The sequence below is a fragment of the Adiantum capillus-veneris genome, chromosome 7 (genome assembly GCF_014529385.1).
Source record: "Adiantum capillus-veneris isolate H3 chromosome 7, ASM1452938v2, whole genome shotgun sequence".
Classification (NCBI taxonomy): domain Eukaryota; kingdom Viridiplantae; phylum Streptophyta; class Polypodiopsida; order Polypodiales; family Pteridaceae; genus Adiantum; species Adiantum capillus-veneris.
The window spans coordinates 170,473,611-170,489,431 of NC_140937.1; the positions used below are offsets into that span (position 1 = coordinate 170,473,611).

General features: G+C 46.2%; 1 protein-coding gene and 1 pseudogene across 1 annotated transcript; both read right to left on the reverse strand.

Moving 5' to 3' along the window:
• Positions 1-4,719: 4,719 nt before the first annotated feature.
• On the reverse strand, positions 4,720-5,295 carry LOC147455037 (uncharacterized; annotated as a pseudogene).
• An 84-nt stretch (positions 5,296-5,379) lies between these two features.
• LOC147455038 (uncharacterized) lies at positions 5,380-15,621 on the reverse strand. Its single transcript, XM_086517103.1, has 4 exons — positions 14,948-15,621; positions 5,943-6,245; positions 5,505-5,850; positions 5,380-5,412 (listed from the first exon to the last, which is right to left on the reverse strand). The coding sequence occupies exons 1-4, from the start codon at positions 15,619-15,621 to the stop codon at positions 5,380-5,382; spliced, it is 1,356 nt and encodes a 451-aa protein (XP_086373229.1).
• Between the last annotated feature and the right edge of the window lie 200 nt (positions 15,622-15,821).

Genomic DNA, 15,821 nt, shown 5'->3' on the forward strand with positions numbered 1-15,821 from the left:
TTCTTGGTCTTTCACTTTGCCCCAAGCTCGGCAAAGTTCTGTACTCTCGTCCATCGTGCTGGGATCAGTACCCACGCAATTTGGAACCCGTCTTGTTTTCATCTTGTCTTTTCTTCCACGATCCTCAGCTGCTCTCGAACTCCGAGGCCTGTCGTCGTCCTTGTCGTTCTGTGCCTTTTTAGGGCACTTTGCGGAGATATGCCCAGTTTCTCCGCATCCAAAACACTTCCCCTGTTTTATGTAGCGAGCCCTCTCTTGAGGAGTAAGTTTGGGTTAGTGCATGCTTTTCTTTCTTTTCTAGACTGCTCTCTCTCTTTCTACTTTCATATGTCGAAGTCTGTTCGGCTCTTTGCATCATGATCTCATCTGTGGGGTAGGTCAAACTGCCTGAGTGAATGGCAAAACTCCGTTTCGCATGACTCATCAACTCTTGAATGGAAGTTGACTTTTGTTCCAAGCAGTGATCTCGGATCTCTGTAGGAAGACCCAAGGTAAACCGCTCAATCTGTTCCTTGAACAAGATCTTCTTAAATGAAGAGGCGGGTAGAAAAGAGCTTCAGAATCTCTCGCAATAAGCGTCCACTGTATCCTTCCACAATAAGCGTCCACTGTATCCTTCTTGGTCATCCGAAGATGGTTCCAAGCAGTTCGTATGTCGCGTTCATACTCTTGAGTCAGCCAAGAAGAAATAAAAAGCCTTTTGAATTTCAGCCATTTAACTGGCGCTGTCTTGTTTAATAGAAGCGTGGACCACCAAGTTCGAGCATTCCCCTTAAAGTAATAGGCAGCTCTCCAAATCTTAGAGTGCTCTGAGTAACGCCCTCCAGAGAAAGCTATGTCAAACTGCTATATAAAAGACAAAGCCTTCGAAGCATCTCTATAACCAGAAAACGTGTCAAATTTAATTGACTGTCCACCTTCCTTAAACTCTCAGACTTTCTTGCTTTTGTCTTCCAGTCATATTGGTTGGCTTTATAAAAATTCTTCTTCTTTGCATAGAAGCTGTTGTCATCAGAGTCTGAACTATCTGAAGACGAGTCCTCTATAGAACTGTCAACCACGGGGCGAGATTTAGGCTTCTTTGCCTTTTTCTTGCCCTTTCCGAAGCTTTGCTTTTTGCTTCGCTTTTCTGTCTTCTTCGCTCTAGTTAGATGAGCTAGAAGAATTGTCAGAAGAAGAAGAAGAAGAAGAAGAAGAAGAAGAAGAAGAAGAAGAACTGGGTACTCCTTCAAATCGAACACGCTTCTTCTGCTTTCTTGCCGATTCAAAAGTAGACTGACGACCCAAATAACCCGGGAAGTCAGAGCCTTTCGTCGTGCTTTTTAGCTTTGTTTTGCGCATCAAAAAGCTGAGCAATTCGTGCATCAACCACCTCTTCTAATTCTTGCTCTGTGTACATCCTAGGAGTAGGAGGTTTCTTTAGAGCCGGTTTGAGGGGTGGTTCTATGGTCTGCCGCCACTGTGAGTGCACCTCATCGAAAGAGGTCTTGCTCATATATTTTGTGAGTTTTGGGTCCTTCGCAAAATTAAGCCTCATCTTTGTTGCATCGCCGATCAATCGTCGACGCTCCATCTCTTCGAGCTCCACCTGAGTAGGCCGAGGCGGGCCATACTCCTCGTGTGGATCTTCGTTGTGATCTCTTCCCGCATCTCCGGATGCAGAGGAAGTCGATTGATCTCCGCTTGAAGCCATAAGTGTCGCGTAAAAAGGATCGGATTTCCTGTAGAAGAGAAATCGGTTGCGCTCTGATACCACTGTAACAGACTTGGACACTCCAAGTCGAGAATCTACCGCGACACCACAAACAATCACTTCAAAACAGTTCACAGTTCACAATTGATTCGACACTGGCCCGACGGAGTTCCGTGCCTAGAGATATTGGCCCCAAAGACTGGCACCCCTTTCGGTATTTCTTTTTGTATTAATCTGTGTCCCAAGTACAAGAGTGCAGGCAGGTGCTCACTCTCAGACTCTGCGTCTAGATGCTCTGAGTTGTGAGGCCCTGCCCACATATTTAAAGATTACAAGGGATGCTAAAAGTAGAGCCCAAAAGCTGAAAATCAAAAGCTCTTCATAAAGCAAAAGGGGTCTCTCTCTCAGGCCATACTTGGCAAAATAAAGCAAGCATAAAAATTAAAGCTCTCTCTCTCTCTCTCTCTCTCTCTCTCTCTCTCTCTCTCTCTCTCTCCTTGCGTGGCCAAATAAAGCAGCCAAAAACAGCGTGGCCAAAAAGCTCTGTACGTTGTTGCCACGTAAGCAATTTCCGTACAGCCTGCCCGCGATTTGCGGAGACTGCCGTACAGCATGCCACATCAGCACTCCAGCGTGTTTTTTGGGTTTGTGCTGCCAGCCAGCTAGGGAGTATTGTGTGCTCTACTACCTATTGTAAGGCCACGTCACCGAGTTGTGACATTCTCGGTTGGCAGTGCTCCTACGCCTGATTGGTTGCCAGGTGAGGGTTTCAGATGGATCCCCCCAGGGACTGCAATTTGATACTTAGGTTGTCAGGTTGGCTTGGACTTGTCTCCTGAGCAGCGGATTCCTCCCTTCTCCTGTCCATCAGGAGGAAGCTGTTACATTGGAGCTCAGCACGACTCTCTTTGGCAGACAGAGTTGTAGTGGCCAACCAGGTGCTGTTGGCTACTATGTAGTACATTACATCTTGTTGGATCTTTTCGAGCTTTTGCATCAGCCAGGTAGAGAGGCTGCTCAGGAATTTCCTTTGGTCAGGGCACGATACTTAGATAGCGCGGGCCAAAGTGGCATGGCAGGTCATCACTCTTTCTTGTTCATAGGGAGGGTTGGGGATCATAGACCCAGCACATCAGAGTAGAGCCCTTCTTGGGAAGTTTGTTGTTAGAGGACTGTTTCCAGGGGAGGAGCCATTGAAGGAGTTTTTGCTTCAGCGGCTTAGAGCTAGAATGCCTCAGGCTGGAGGCCCTTGGAGACCTTCCACCAGATGGATTTTCACGGAGATGCGTAGAGTTGGCTTGAGTAGGAGACTAGAGGATCGTTTTGCTGTGAGCCTGCTTCGCTCTTGGGAGCAGCTGCGGAGAGGCCTGGAGCAACACCAACCTACTTGCATGGAGGAGCGTCTGAGACAGCCCCTTGTTTGGGACCCCATGGTTAGCACGCAGAGAGGCCACTTGGTTCGTAGTAGGCCTCATGTTTCTTGGAGTCCCATGGCAGAGGGTCCAGCACGCACTTTAGGTGACTGGCCATTGGTTGCAGTTCTCAGGTTTTGTCAGAGGAGCTTCAGAGCATTCAACTACAGGGCATGAGAGGGGTGCAGAGCATGTGTCAGGACATTACAGAGGCAGTACCAGCTGAGTGGCTTACACCTCTCGAGTCAACAGCACCCAGATGGATGGGGGCCTTTAGGCGTCTGGAGGTCCTCATCGCAGTTCGGGCTTTCTCAGAGACTGTAGCCTCCATGTTTTTCGAGCTACAGGACGAGGGTCGATTACACAGAGTTTCTGTAGAGGCCCAACAGGTTGCAGAGTGTTGTTTTTAAAGGATCTGAGTTGTGGGCATCTGTGGGAGGACTCGTGTCATAGATCCTAACCCAGCAGCTCTTGAGACAGGCCACTGGAGGTTGTGGGCTTGGGAGAGTTGCCTACTGGCACGAGTGCAGTGGGATCCTGGATAGTGCTTTTGCGGGACCCTTTCTCCTCAGCCAACCATCCAGGTGTCCCTTTCTTTTAGTACATTGCTCGACTGGGACGTCACATACTGGCAGCACGGAGAGGCTTGTCGTGCTGTAGCACGTCATTGGCAGGAGGAGGGTCTCATAGCTGAGTTCTTGATAGCTTTTTAGGCGAGGTTGTGGGACGCCAAAAAGCCGCGGCGAGGCACGTTGTTCGAGTGGCTGGTTGCAAATAGAGCTACAACAATGTGAAGTTGGCTTGTACATAGTGGCCTCTCGGCAGCATGTGTAGCTTGTGACCATCCTTTGGAGAGTCAGTGTCACTGTCTTTGGGATTGGTTTGTAGGGTTAAGGTGGATGTGTTAGTGTGCCATTCATGTCGTAAGCATGCTTAAAGAGGTTAGTGTAGAGCTTGAGAGAGAGAAACTATTGCACAATACAATATAGAGTATAATTGCAAATGATAGACTTCACATTATTCAACATAATATGCTTCTATATAGGTATATGCAAATAGACAGCCTTTTGACACATGAGCAAGGTTGTACCATACGTACTGTACGCGTCGTGACTGTACGTCGTGCCGTATGGATAAATTTTTTAGGTACGTATTTGTAAAAAAACAATAAATGAGAGGAAATTTAAGAAAATTTTATTTTCCTCGTTAGAGGGTTAACCAATCTATATCATGCAAAGTACTTGGGGACACATTACTACACACATATCCACTAGAGATTCACTTAACTTCAAAACAAGTACCAACCTTCAAGAAACAATATACATTGAACAACGTAAAAACATTTCTACCTGCTGACAAGAGAACTCAGAACAATGACCAACCTTCAAGCATGAAGGAATTGAACAAAAGGTAAGTTGCTGACAATAAACTCAGAATTGTACATACATTGCTTCAAGACTCAAGTAGCCCACATGGCACAAACTGCTAATAAGGATGGAACCAAAATAATGACAAATGTTAAGCCAAAATGGCTCCTGATAGAGCGTAGATAAAAAACAACATTCTGTTGAAATATGTGAAAATGTCTAGACTCTAGACTAGTAACTAGTCACTAGTGCCTAGTGAAACTCATCGTCAGAAGAAGAAGAAGATGATGCTGAAAAGAGCATGTCACCATCTGCCACGACATTGCCCTCGTCATCAAACTCTAGCTCTATCACCATAGCATATGTGGCCTCGTCTGCACCAACTGGGTCTGGATCACTATCCTCCTCTCCCTCTGGAGTGTGAATGAGATGGACTGCCTCATTCGCACGCCGCCGAGGAGTACGTATGGGTAGCTTGCCTTTGCGAATGCTCTTCCGTCGTGCACTCCCCTCACCTGTATCCTGGAGGCGTAATGGAATGTTGTAAGCACGTGCACGAGACCTTGTCACACGTCGATCGACATCCTCTAGCTCTCTATGAAGCATGCATACTATCTCCTCCTGCTCATCTCTGATATGCTGGTCCGCCTCCTCCACAGTAGGATCAACTACCAGTTTGATACGTGAGGGATCAACTTGTTGTACAATGTACATTTTGTTAACAATAGTGTAAATAAGAAACATATACATAGGATGTCATACTACATCGTCATACTACCTGCTTGGGTGTCCCCAAAGCGTGGTAAGAGCGCACAAGCCTCATGTTGGCCCTGCAATACACTAGCTTCTCCAACTGAGAAGTGCTAAGGCGATTCCAGATCTTGGTATGGATCAAAGAGTAAGCGCTCTAGTTGCGCTCACAAGCACCCGCTGAGCAATCCTGCATTAAAGCATTTGCCGGTGTCGTTGGCAGGATTTAAACGCATTGTGCAAGACCCAAGATAAAGAAATAAAGTGAGATTTAAAAGATACCTGCGAGAGCAAACGTAGAGCCATAATAGTCAGGCATGGAAGACCTTGGCGACCATAACTCTGCCACCAAGTGAGAGGACAACTGGTTGCCTCTGGACGCAATGCTACCTGACGTGAAAATAATGGCCCCAAGTTGTTCATGTACTTGCACATCTCTGCATCTATTGCCAGCTGCTCGTGCTCTTGAAACGAATCATTAATGTACTCATCCTTTAGCGTGAGGAGTTCACTCTCATGAAACAATTCTGGGGTCTTGTAAAAAGGATGGAGTAAAGCAGCCATCCCATGAATAGGACGGCTCATAAACTTCCACCTACTCTCTATAAAGAATAGGATATCATCTCGCCTGCAAAAAAATCAGCAATGATCACACTCAAATTAGCAATGGATACATGGCCTAGATGTAAAAAGAATGGCATGCAAAAATCTGACACTCACCGCTCCTGAGTCAAGGCTTGGCATGCCGTGATGTGGCTCTTCATCTGCATGAAGAGATGGTAGACAAGGCCTAATGTCGAGCCCTCCATGTCCTTGACTCGTAGCAAGACATACATTGGCTGCAAAGCCACTATCAAGGTATGGACCTCTGTCCAAAAAGACTCATCCAACACACGCCTCTGAATGGCTTTGGTGTTCTCACTGTTTGCACGAGCCATGCTTCTCCACTTTGGGTCCACAACTGTCTGCAACAGTGGATCCCTCACCTTGGAGAGTCTTTGCAACACCAAATATGAAACCGGCCTGTTCAATCCAAAAAGGGCGGTAGACTTTACTTTAAACCTTGATTTAGCTTTCACCCATTATTAGTCGTCTATTTTACCTGTACTTTCAAGACACATCAAAGGGGAGAGGGATACAGGCTGCTAGATTGCACCTGTATGAGTGGACAGACACCACATTGGCCCCTAACTTAGGCGCCCCTTTCGGTATTTCTTTATTGTTCAAAAGAGGGAATAAACGCTGTGGTTCCTACAAGCTGCCCCGCACAAACTCGGCTGAATTTCCACTGTTCCAGCCCGATTTCGGCAGCATAACTGTACTAGAACCCTTCACGGTCCGTATTCCCACGCATTGACTAACTTTCCCGACGCATACGGGCGCTTTGCAAAACCTGGCGAGAATCTGCAGCACGCTGAATTCTCTGTTTTCAGCCCTGAAAATGCGCCAGATCGCCTGTACAGCGGTCCCCTTGCATCCCCGAACCTCCTGGGGGTATTAGGGTCCGTTTAGGGCCAAAACCCTAAACCTGCAAAAATACACAGCAGGCTGTAATTCACTGTTTCGGGCTCCGTTTCGCGTGCCGGTCGCATCCCTAGCAAGTCCTCGAGCTCCCGCACCTGTAGGGCTACTTGCCCTTTGAATCGGACGAGATTTCTGGCGTGAAACCTCTCCGAATTCACCTGTACCTGCGGGGGGACTAGCCGCTAGCTAATCCAGTACCTGTGCAAGAGGCTCTTGCCTCGGCAATCGCGCATGAACCCACACAACTGTACATTGGTCAAATGAAGAGCCCACTAGAGGGGCATAACATACTGCCAAAGGGGAGAGAGAGGGCAGTGCGTAGCGTGCAGGGCATCACTCCTGGCACCGCACTGTGCATAAGAGGGAAAGCAAGCACTCCATAGCTCTTAACCTGTGACAGACTTGCAAAATGAGCCTCCCAACTATAAATCACGTTTTTGCCTTCTCTATAAGTAGTAAACTGGCCTCAAAGTGCCAAGTGTCACTCATTTGTGCATTTTCCCGCTTTAGACCCTCGGGTCTAAAAATATCTCACCTGCAGCCTCTGTTGACTTGGCCACAGAGTAACAAAATGATCCCCATGTCAAACTGCACGTAATGACGCGAAGACATTTTCAGGTCCCAAAATAGCAGTTCCCTAAATTTTAGGAGATGCTGCCATTGTATCTTTCTAGGTCATCCGACCCTCTTTGTACACTGTGGCCACATCCAAAACTGAAATGTAGCCTCTGTAGCAAAGGATTCCACTTTGGCTAGTCAATGACCCCACTTGGCTAACCATAGTCCTTGTCCAACCTTAGTGCTCTCTTGCCCTCAGGCCCGGACTCCCTCTGGACAGTTCCACACTAGCTATGCAATGCAGGGCAGTTAGATTTCCCGAGGGGTGTTTCCAAAAAGTGAAAGTAAATAGATAATAAGAAAGAAATCAACAAAAAGGATAGATAGTAGTCACACGCTGGTGACATACCCCCCTCTTGAAATCTCAAACGTCCTCGTTTGCATCTATGTCGTACATGCTTACTGTCAACACTGATGTATTCAACACCTGTCGACACATATACGACACATACATGCTCATTGTCAACCCTGGTGTATTCAACACCTCGTCGACTCATGTATTGCCTGCGTGTGAACCCTGTCCCAATGACATAGTGGTAGCTTCGCACTCTGCCATTGCTTTGAGTCACTAACTTTCCAATGACAAAATGGTAGCTGCACATTTTGCCACTGTCTTATAGTACACGTTGGATCCCGTAACACTTTCGAGCATACCCAAACCGACAGTTTAAGAATGCAGTTACACATGTACTCTTTAATAGAAGCAATCACTGTATCCTTGACAGACTGACAAGAAATACTCACTTCTATAGCACTAACCAAACTTTTGGACATTCCATAAGAGCAATTGCCAAACTGACAATCTGTACAGCTCTAACATTCATGTAACAGGTATTTGATTTGAGCTCACTTTAAATACCATGTACATCATTTGTTTCAAAAGCCATTGTCACACTGACAATCCATGTAGCTTTGAAACTCAAGGGGTCAAGGTAGGTTGCAAATCGAAGGCTTCCAGGTAAAGTGATAACACAGTTGGTGACTCTGCAAGTTCACCTTCTTCCATCCACTTAGCATCCATTGGTGGATAGTTTCTGAACTTTACCAAGTAACGCCTAGCAACCTTGCCTTTCACTTTCCTTTCTTTGTGTGCCAAAATCTGTTCAGGGACCAAGATCTCGTCAAGTTCCTCGACTTCCGGCTCATCTTCAACTGGCATATCTTCTGGCACATCACCCACATAGGGTGTGAGAAGACTCACATGAAACGCATTGTGAATCTTCCAACTGTCAGGCAATTTCAGCCTATATGCAACATCACTGATTATGTCGCATACTTGAAAAGGCCCATAGTAACGCATGCTGAGCTTTGGAAACAGTCTTTCCTTGCCCTTCATCTTCTTTAACCTTGCCTTTTCAAAGCGTTAAAGCACCCAATCACCAAGTGAATATACCACTTCACGACGGTGACGATCAGCTGCTTTCTTTTGCTTTGCCTGAGACCTTTCTAAGGCCACTTTGACCTTCTTGTACATTTCATCCATGTCCTGAACATACTTATCTGCTTCAAATATCTTGTCCTTTGTATGCAGTATGGGAGGAACTTTCTTGCCACCTTCAACTATCTCAAAGGGTGCCTTGCCAGTTGATGAATGCACTGTATTATTGTATGCATACTCCACCAATGGCAAATACTGCTCCCACTTTCCTTTATGCTCTGACACATAGCACTTGAGCAGATCTAGGACAGTAGAATTTGCCTCTTCCGACTGCCCATCTGTTTGAGGATGAAATGACGAAGAGAATTTGAGCGTTGTGCCCATATTCAAACAAGCCTCTCCAGAACAAACTAGTCATGCGTGGATCACGGTCGCTAATAATCGACTGTGGCATGCCATGATACTTGAAAATATTGCTCATAAACAAGCGTGCCATCTGATCTGGCTTTATCTTCTTCCTGACAGGAATAAAATGAGCCTGTTTGCTGAATCTGCAAATAATGGTCCAAATACCATCATTTCCTGTCTGCGTTCTCGGAAGATCAAAGATAAAATCCATAGCAATACTTTCCCATGGTTTATCTGGAATAGGTAGTGGTTGCAATAACCCTGGTGCCTTTTGCCTGTCAAACTTGACCTTTTGGCATATTAGGCATTCTCGCACAAAGGCATCCACATCCCTTCTCAATGTAGGCCAATAGAAGAATGTCTCTACCGCTTTAACTGTAGCATCGATACCACGATGCCCTGCATACGGTGGGACATGACTCTCTTCCATAACTTTGCGTCGCAATGGCTTTGTGACACACAATCTGCCATGCATCATCATGAACCCATCTTTAAGAAGATAGTGTTCATGACGTTGTCCATCCATTAGTTGCTCGAAGACCCTTGCAAAATCTTCATCATTTGCATACTGTTCTCTCATATCATCAAGTTCATGATGATAAGGAATCGACACAGCTGAAATTTGTGGCTTCCTTGACAAGGCATCAGCCACAACGTTCTTCTTGCCTTCCACATGCACAATCTGAAAATGGAACATGGACAAGATATTTGCCCATCGCATATGCTTCTCAGATAACTTTGTCTGTGTCAAGAAGTATCGCAAGGTCTGATGATCCGTTTGGACAACGAAATCTGCACCTAGCAGGTAGTGTTTCCAACTTAAGAGCGCATGAATCACAGCCAGTAACTCTTTCTCATAGACCTGCATGGTCATCTCTGGCCCTTGCAAAATTCTGCTCTCATATGCTACTACCCTGCCATCTTGCATTAGCACAGCACCAATGCTACTACCGCAGGCATCACACTGGACCACAAATGACTTCCTAAGATCTGGCAACACAATGACTGGATCCGAAGTCATCTTTTCCTTTAAGAGATTAAAAGCTAAAATCTCTTTTTGTGTCCATCTAAAGGTGACTGCCTTCTTTTGAAGAGCATGTAAAGGTGAAGCAATCTCAGCAAAATTTCGGATAAACCTTCTGTAATAGGAGCATAGTCCCAAAAAGCTTCGGACATCATGCACCGTCTTCAAATTTGGCCATGACTTGATCGCTTCGACTTTTGCAGGATCCATTCTGACACCGTCCTTTGAGACAATGTGTCCCAGAAAGTGAATCTCTTCCAGAAAAAACTCACTTTTCTTTGCATTGATGAGCAACCTATGACTGCGTAGCTCTTTGAACACAATGGCCAAGTGATGCCTATGCTCCTCTTCATTCTTTGAATAGACTATCATGTCATCAAAGAACGTACCAACAAACTGCTGGTGTGGACGGAAAATTCTGTCCATCATCCTATTAAACGTAGCAGGAGCATTTGTGAGACCAAAGGGCATCACTAAAAATTCGTAAAGGCCAAACGTTGTTCTAAAAGCAGTCTTGTGCACATCCTCTGATCTAATGCGGATCTGATGATACCCACTCTTTAGATCTATCCTGCTAAACATAGCTGCTCCTTCTAATTTGTCCATAATATCATCAATTCTAGGTATAGGGAACCTATTCTTGATGGTATTCTTGTTCAGTGCACGGTAGTCGATGCACATACGCCATGAGCCATCTTTTTTCTGCACCAACAATACTGGAGAACAGAATGGAGATGAACTGGGCTGAATCAGCCCTTTTTCTAACAATTCCTGTACTTGGCCCATTATCTCTTTCTGCTGAGCCGCACTAACTCTGTACGGAGGCTTATTTGGTGGGCTACAGCCTGGCACCAAATCTATCGCATGGTCCTCGGGTCTCTCTGGCGGTAATTGAGACGGTAATGAATCGGAAAAACAGTCACTATACTGTTGTAAAAACATTGACCTTTCTTTATCTAGCACAGATAAATTTGATTCATCACAATCTGACACTTCACGTGCAAAAACCAAGTACGCAGAAAGATGCTTTTTCATTACAGAAGTAATAGCAGAAGCTGATACAGTAGGAATAGACTCCCCTTTAAGCTTTACATCCAGAATGTGAGTCTTTCCCCTGCTCTGTACAGTGATCTTTTTGTTGTAGGCATCCATGATTCCCTGTACACGAAACAACCAAGGAATACCTAACAACACATCACATCCGTCCAGTGGCATGATGTAAAATTCTTCAGCATCTACATAGGACTGGATATGTAGACGCAACTTTCCAATGATGGGTGTCACAGCCTCTGTATGGCCAGGACATGCCAAAGCTGCCTCTGCTGTATACCCCATCTCTTCAGGTCTGATTCCCAACTTTGAAGCCAATTCTGGGGAAATAAAGTTGGCTTTGGCACCTGGATCAAAGAAGATAAGCACTGTTTGATCCCTAACCTTTCCCCATGCTCTGCAAAGCTCACTTGCATCTGAATTTGGCTTGTCGCCCACCATATCTGGCACTAGACCAGCCATGGGCTTCTTTCCCTTCCTGTCCTCCTTGTCTTCAGAATCAGCTGGCCTTTTCTTTGTAGGACAGTTGTAAGCAATGTGGCCAGGCTGCTCACATATAAAGCATTTGTTCTCTGTCCTCAGGACCTTCTTTTGCTCTTCTGACTTGCGAGGAAAACGTCTTTTCCATTTCTTTGCTGGTCCTTTTTCTGATTCAGCCGTAGCTTTGTCTTTCCCTGCGTTGGCTGACTCCTGAGTCCCTTTAGGAGCCTCATTGGGAACGTGCTTCTTGGCTGAATTTTTCTTGCCTGATCCTGCCTTGACGCCAGTGTTAAATTCACAATCTTCTCCCTTGAGCAAACCATTGCCAGTGTTTGCTACCTCGATGAGCTGCGTCAAAGTAGTGACTTTGGTCTTTGTGCAGTATTTTCTCAATCCTTTGGGTAGGCCACAACAGTATTTTTCTATCTGTTCTGTCAATGGCACAAATCTATAGGAAGTTACTGGAAGTAGAGCTTTCCAAAACTTCCGATTGTAATCATCCAGATTTCTGCAAGTGGCAGCATTTAGCTGGTGCCATTCTGTCATAACATCTGCTTCAAAGTCATCAGATAACCATGCTGCTGCAAAAATCTGCTTGAAGTAAATCCATGTGGACGGAGCTTGCCCTTGAAGCAATAAAGTTGTCCACCATTGTCCCGCATTCCCTGTCAAGAAAGTGGCTGCCTTGCGGACCTTTGAAGCCTCTGTAAAGTTTCCCCCTGCATAGGCCTTGTCAAACTGCTGGAGGAATGAAAGAGCCTTCTTCCTGTCATCAAACCCTGTAAAGGTCGTGAATGACACTCCTTTGCCACCTTCTTTGTACGGAGTTGGCCTCTCCAGCGGCGTTAAATTGTCATATGGAAGTGACTGAAACATGGGAACACTATTAAGGTTCATCTGTGTTCCTTGGCCGCTATTAACTTGACCTGGAAATGCCATATTTGGCTGCTGATTTGTAATTCCAGCCATACCAAAATTTGCTTGTGGCATCCCAAATTGTCCCTGAGTGCTTTGAAACCCTGGTTGCATACCCATGACACTGTACATGGGGTTAGGCATCATCGTTTGAGCACCCGCAAACACTGTTCCTGGCGTATAAAACTGATTTCCAGGTGCATGACCAGCCATGCTCTGAAATACCGATCCACCTCCAAAATAGCCAGGGTGTACTGAAGGTGGTGGGAAGACCTGTTGCATAGCCTGTAAGTTGCTTCCCTGCCCATTAGAACCAGCTATAGGCTGCTGAAAGGTGGCGGGCTGAATTGGTACAGCTTGAAAAACTGGCATCTCAACCACCTGTTCTTGCACCTTAGGCATACGTTGTGGAGATTGCATGTTCTCCGTCAAGTGTACAGGTGTTTCCATTGACTGTGCGGTATGAATCACCTGTGCTCGAGCCTTAACAGGCTTTTGAATATGATCCAGTGACCCAACTTGCTGAGACGGAACAGGAGGTTGCAGAAAGGCTAAAAACCTCGGATTCTGCATTACTTGTGTGAACATAGCCACAGCAGTAGCCAACTGGGTCCTGAATATATCGTCATCTGTCTGTGGTGGTCTTGAGGACTCACCCACTTCATGTGTCTGTTGACCCTGTGAAGAGGAAACCTCTTCAGTCACATCATCTGGTCTATCAGCCATAATTGCAATTCCCTGTGTCTGGTCTATGATCCCCTGTGTCTTCAAGCCCAAAACTGACCAAGGCTCACTTCTATGGGAAAAAGTGATTTAATCCCGTCGATGGAACCATGAAACCGGCCTGTTCAATCCAAAAAGGGCGGTAGACTTTACTTTAAACCTTGATTTAGCTTTCACCCATTATTAGTCGTCTATTTTACCTGTACTTTCAAGACACATCAAAGGGGAGAGGGATACAGGCTGCTAGATTGCACCTGTATGAGTGGACAGACACCACATTGGCCCCTAACTTAGGCGCCCCTTTCGGTATTTCTTTATTGTTCAAAAGAGGGAATAAACGCTGTGGTTCCTACAAGCTGCCCCGCACAAACTCGGCTGAATTTCCACTGTTCCAGCCCGATTTCGGCAGCATAACTGTACTAGAACCCTTCACGGTCCGTATTCCCACGCATTGACTAACTTTCCCGACGCATACGGGCGCTTTGCAAAACCTGGCGAGAATCTGCAGCACGCTGAATTCTCTGTTTTCAGCCCTGAAAATGCGCCAGATCGCCTGTACAGCGGTCCCCTTGCATCCCCGAACCTCCTGGGGGTATTAGGGTCCGTTTAGGGCCAAAACCCTAAACCTGCAAAAATACACAGCAGGCTGTAATTCACTGTTTCGGGCTCCGTTTCGCGTGCCGGTCGCATCCCTAGCAAGTCCTCGAGCTCCCGCACCTGTAGGGCTACTTGCCCTTTGAATCGGACGAGATTTCTGGCGTGAAACCTCTCCGAATTCACCTGTACCTGCGGGGGGGATTAGCCGCTAGCTAATCCAGTACCTGTGCAAGAGGCTCTTGCCTCGGCAATCGCGCATGAACCCACACAACTGTACATTGGTCAAATGAAGAGCCCACTAGAGGGGCATAACATACTGCCAAAGGGGAGAGAGAGGGCAGTGCGTAGCGTGCAGGGCATCACTCCTGGCACCGCACTGTGCATAAGAGGGAAAGCAAGCACTCCATAGCTCTTAACCTGTGACAGACTTGCAAAATGAGCCTCCCAACTATAAATCACGTTTTTGCCTTCTCTATAAGTAGTAAACTGGCCTCAAAGTGCCAAGTGTCACTCATTTGTGCATTTTCCCGCTTTAGACCCTCGGGTCTAAAAATATCTCACCTGCAGCCTCTGTTGACTTGGCCACAGAGTAACAAAATGATCCCCATGTCAAACTGCACGTAATGACGCGAAGACATTTTCAGGTCCCAAAATAGCAGTTCCCTAAATTTTAGGAGATGCTGCCATTGTATCTTTCTAGGTCATCCGACCCTCTTTGTACACTGTGGCCACATCCAAAACTGAAATGTAGCCTCTGTAGCAAAGGATTCCACTTTGGCTAGTCAATGACCCCACTTGGCTAACCATAGTCCTTGTCCAACCTTAGTGCTCTCTTGCCCTCAGGCCCGGACTCCCTCTGGACAGTTCCACACTAGCTATGCAATGCAGGGCAGTTAGATTTCCCGAGGGGTGTTTCCAAAAAGTGAAAGTAAATAGATAATAAGAAAGAAATCAACAAAAAGGATAGATAGTAGTCACACGCTGGTGACAAAATACATATATGCAAACCTGGTCTTGGAGGGCCGCACCATATCAAGGGTACTATGGCTACGAAAGATGGCTAAGGCCTGATGCTTCTTTCGGAAGAATGTGGTCAATCTGGTAGCCTCTGAAATTGTTGGCTGCACCCAAGGCAGTTTGCCTATGTCCTCCATCAACAAATCTAAACAATGGGCTGCACATGGAGTCCAAAAAATGTGAGGAAACTGTGCCGTTACCATTTCTCCCATAGCTTTGCAGTTGGCTGCATTATTTGTGACAACTTGAATCACATTCTCTTTACCAACGTCATTGATGGCCCTTGAAATATGCTCAAAAATGAATTCACCTGTGATCTTATCTCCTGCCTTTCCTGCATCCACAGCACGCAAGAAATACGTACCAAGAAAAGAAGACACAAGTATGTCAATGATGTGTCGCCTGCGTACATCACTCCATCCATCAGAGATGATGGTGCATCCAAATTGCTGCCATCCAGCCTTAACAGGCACCAACGCCTTATCTATCAAGGCCTTCTGCTCCTCCAGTGCTGTGGTGCGCATCTTTTTGTAATCGAGGCCATACCATGTATTTGTGGCATCAACACCTACCTGGGCAATGGACCTCACCATCCTCTTCCATTGTTCAGTCTTCAAGACATTGAAACTGATGTTGCACTCAATGAGAGTGCGAGCAATCTCCATCTCAGCCACTTTCTGACGCTCTTTTATTCAAGACACAGAATGCACACGTGAAGGCAAGGTGGTCTGCCTACGCACATGCACATCACCAACCTCCTCATCCTCCTCTTCCTGCATGATACGAGCCCTCTTCCTGTTTGCAATTTGCTGAGACCCTGAGCTCTCCTCCACCTGTGTAGAAGAGTCACCAAGCTGTCCAAGAA

What these genes read in the sequence shown, in the direction of transcription:
- LOC147455038 (XM_086517103.1), bottom strand. Translation starts at nt 15,621, where the DNA reads ATGGAGATTGCTCGCACTCTCATTGAGTGCAACATCAGTTTCAATGTC. An exon ending in GTGCGGCCCTCCAAGACCAG is followed by an intron (nt 6,246 to 14,947) that starts GTTTGCATATAT and finishes TGGATTGAACAG; the next exon opens with GCCGGTTTCATATTTGGTGT. An exon ending in CTCTACGTTTGCTCTCGCAG is followed by an intron (nt 5,413 to 5,504) that starts GTATCTTTTAAA and finishes GCTTTAATGCAG; the next exon opens with GATTGCTCAGCGGGTGCTTG.